This window comes from Ptychodera flava, chromosome 17 (assembly GCF_041260155.1).
Source record: "Ptychodera flava strain L36383 chromosome 17, AS_Pfla_20210202, whole genome shotgun sequence".
In the NCBI taxonomy this organism is placed as follows: domain Eukaryota; kingdom Metazoa; phylum Hemichordata; class Enteropneusta; family Ptychoderidae; genus Ptychodera; species Ptychodera flava.
The window spans coordinates 27833356-27837331 of NC_091944.1; the positions used below are offsets into that span (position 1 = coordinate 27833356).

At 36.6% G+C, this 3976-nt stretch overlaps 1 protein-coding gene across 1 annotated transcript in view; it reads right to left on the reverse strand.

Moving 5' to 3' along the window:
* Positions 1 to 3976, reverse strand: part of LOC139115956 (organic cation transporter protein-like) — a 28985-nt gene continuing 25009 nt past the window's right edge. Inside the window, exons 9-10 of the mRNA XM_070678424.1 lie at positions 3965 to 3976; positions 1 to 2672 (exon numbers count right to left, since the gene is read on the reverse strand). The exon at positions 3965 to 3976 is cut by the window's right edge and continues 198 nt beyond it. Of these exons, the coding sequence (XP_070534525.1) occupies positions 2546 to 2672; positions 3965 to 3976 (139 nt within the window). The 3' untranslated portion in view covers positions 1 to 2545. The remainder of the gene's footprint in view (positions 2673 to 3964) is intronic.

The following is a 3976-nucleotide window of genomic DNA, read 5'->3' on the forward strand; positions in this document are numbered from 1 at the left end:
CGGCAAAAAATAATCCACCTCCCTCGCCGTCCTGGGCGAAGAAACTGACCAGTCTCTTACCACTGCAGTAGGTGTAAGGAAGGACAAAACGTTAGCTTTAAAGGGAGTTGCTTTGATTTTCGGAGTTGCTTTTGATTTATTTCGGCGTTGTCCAGTTAATCCATATGTAAACACTTTAGTTATCTACCGTCTTCAGTAATATTATAAAACACCAAAAACTTTATATATACTCAAACTTGTGATTCATTTGTTTTTACATGTATGATTCTCTCTCAGTATATATTGCAGTTGTCTGTAAATTGACAGATACCGCAAGTTTGCTGCTTTTGGTCAAGTAACACGATTATGTAAAAATGCTAATATAGCTTTCATGAATGTTATACCATAGTAGCTCCAACGTACAAAGCAAGTTTCGTCAATTTTGATCGAGATATATGCCTAATTAGGACATTTCGTTGAATATCAATTAGGCCTAAAGTAAAATAGAACCAACTGAATTAAAAATGCTTAAAGGCATACCGTCACCTCTTCCAATTTTGCCACAGTTACCATGGAAAGAGAAAATCTAACCAATCACAGATTTTAAACGGGTGGCCGCTTTTTAAAAATAGCGCCCTCATATGGGCATATTGAATACCAAGGAACGCCCCTTTGACCATATATGGACATATTTAGATTACAGGTGACTGTATACCTTTAAGAACTCTATGGGGATATTTTCACAAAAGTAAGCCGTAGGAGAAACTTCATTTACTCCATGAACTTCAAAATGAGCCACACAAAGTGGTGGACAAAAAACGTATTGTACAAGTTTGAGGACCAAATATCTGTCCCCGAGGCGCATCCTACATTATTGTGAAGTGGAAAACACATTCTCTTGCCTTCTTACCCAGCTCAACTTGAAAAGTGCTTCGGACACTTCACACAAAGTAATGATTATCATGCAAAGACGCATTGTAAATGATATCACTTTTGACCAATATGCAAAGAATTAACCTTCAAACACTTGCATAAAACATTATTTACTCCAAATCTACAAAATCTACAATGGCAACGATTTTGATGTGCGTAATGAAAGGAACAGTTTTTCATTACGCGATGCAATTTCCCTATAATGTCGTTATTAATTATTTTTACTCCATTCATGAAAGTATTGACAATTGACCAAAAACTGTGAAAAGAAGCTCAAGAGAAATGTACGACACGCTTGTCGAACGACTTGCTGTCTCGAAATCTTCTTGTCTTTCAGACTTAATTAAGCACTTACTTTGCATAAAGCTCACAACACTGCCATGACAGATGGGGCAAAACAACGGAATTTTGATGAGTGGGATGGTACAAATGTTTGTACTGAAATGCTCAAAAAAGAAAGTTAACATTTGTTACTTCCTACCCATACCTTCACATTTTTGTTCTCAGTGATCTGATTGGCAGGGATATTGCTATGGGACCAGTAAGTCATGTCAGCATCTTCGAGGGCTGGTAGTTGTAACTTTTGATGATTTTTCACAATTTGTGTGCTTGTGTGTAAATTGCAAGTTCCTTTTTCACCCACCGAAGTATGGTAAAATAACCCGCTATTTAGCTTGCAAAGACAGCGTCTATCGTCGTGTGCAGTGCACTGTTATTGTTTTCGTTTGAATTTTAATCCAGACAAGTTTACTTGTCTACAATAGCAATAACATTCACACATGTACATGCTGTGTCGACAAGACAAATACTGTGTATCTCAACCTGTTTTTGTGACCTGAACAAGAAACTGTAGATGACATTAAGAACAAAAATAATGAAAAAATCATCTACAGTTAGGACTGCTGGCCCTTCACCTTTAAAGTACAGTCATATCATATCAATAAAAGTGTAAAGCATAGGCTCATTATCGAAACCGCTACAGTTTAGACTTTGATGAAGTTAAGAGCAATGTGATAATTAAATGTGGTTCTCAAAAGGTTAATGAACAAAACACGATTGGGACTAATGGATGGTGAATTAATGTCGGTTTGATCTGCAAATGTAAGCTCATCTGCTTTTCTTTTTACGTAATACACTTGTTTTATGAGTAATTTGTAATATTGCAATATTCAGTTATACAGCACCTAACACTTTTGAGAAATCTAAAAGATATGAAGATTCAATTATCCCAAAATAGTTCCAATCGCGTAACAATAAGTGACAAATGTCAGCCTCATTTTTGTCAGACGCAGGAGACACAATGTGTAAAAGGTTCAGCCCACTACAAGATAAAGTTAATTGGTCAATCGAGTTGATCAGACAACGAACAGGTAGCTCTGCTTTCAAATCCAGTAAGCTTATTGTCGTGGTCAGCAGCTCCCAAAACAGACAGACAGACAGACATAAGACCAATGCTGACACGATGAGATACCAGTTTTTGAACGCGAAATTTATTTGTGAGCAGACGTGAATATCGTTTCCTTGGAGTGTTCTTTGAATAAAACCTGCTCATTCGCGGATAGACGTCGACTCATAACCATTGCTTTCATTGGCATCATTATGTAAAGGTACGGAACCATCGGTCCGAATTTTGTCATTGCATGTTGTCATTTGAGATGAGCACGGCATGCGGCGATGATATATCCACGTGATCATTGTCGTCATCTGGCAGTGAGTCATCATCTCCATGGCCATCAACTTGCTTTTCCCTTGTGGTCTTTCTGGTACAGCCAAAACAAAACAAAACAAGCGGTTAAAGTGTGACACTAAGTAGTCTGTAACGTATATTAGTGAAAAAAACTACAAGGCAAACTCTTTGGGAGAGCAAGTACGCTTTCCTGACTACGAATTTAAAATAAACTCTTGTATCAATACAACTTTGATGATTAAAACATGACACGTGCAATCACGACATTTTGAAGACACTCAACTGAGGATGCCCCTGGGTACCTGCATACCAAGTTTCAAAGCAGTCAGAATAGTCAATCGGAGAAAATGAGTTTTTGATATAAAAAAGTGAAAATTTGCCCTAAATATATAGATATGAAAATTTCACAACCATTTACACAAATATGACAGAGGTCAAACCCAAGGATCATGCATATAAAGATTTAAAGCAATCCAACCAGAATTTTGGGAGAAAATGACTTTTTGACCAAAAATATGAAAATTTGCCCCAGGAATACAAATATAAAAATTTCACCACAATTTGAACAAATCTGACTGGAGCCAGCCCTAAGATCATGAATACTAAATTTCAAAGCAATGGGACAAGCAGTTTGAGAGAAGAGGATTTTTAACCAAAATGGGAAAAATTGACCCCAACATATACATTTAAAAAAATTCACCACAATTTGAGCAAATCTAAGTAAAGTCACCTTAAGGGACCTGCATACGAAGTTTCAACCAAATCTGATATACGGTTAGAAAGTTTTAGCAATTTGCAGAATTTTTCCTATGTTTACCTCATTTGTATATTTTGACACTGACACGTTCATTTGAACAATTCACTTTTCCACCCCTGGGTGCACCTGTACACCAAATATTAAGACGCTGGTTGCTGTGATGTTTGAGTTTTTGGAAGTGGACGGACATATATCCATCATTATGATACATACAGATGCCACCGACTTACTATATAAGCTCCCTTTGGTTATATATCCATATACCAAATGTGAACTAAAAACTACTGACGGGCCCTTCTATGAAATATGTTTGCTGATAGGCCCTCGAAGGTCTATGGTTCACTAAAGGAATACTGAACTATTGGTGGCCTAAGTGTATTCTACAATATTCACAAATTCCAAACATCTTCCAAATACACATCTTCAAATTGTGAATGACAAACCATGGCAGTTTTGAAAAGTTGAAAAACAAAACTAATAAACTTTACCGTCAAATGAACGAAATAAGAGGTCAAGCGGCAAACGACAAAACTTTGTTGGTTTATTTGTATTTGTTTCTTGTTTTTTTGTTTGTTTGTTTGTTTGTTTGCGTTTTTTTGCTAACTTACGTCCCAAAAGTC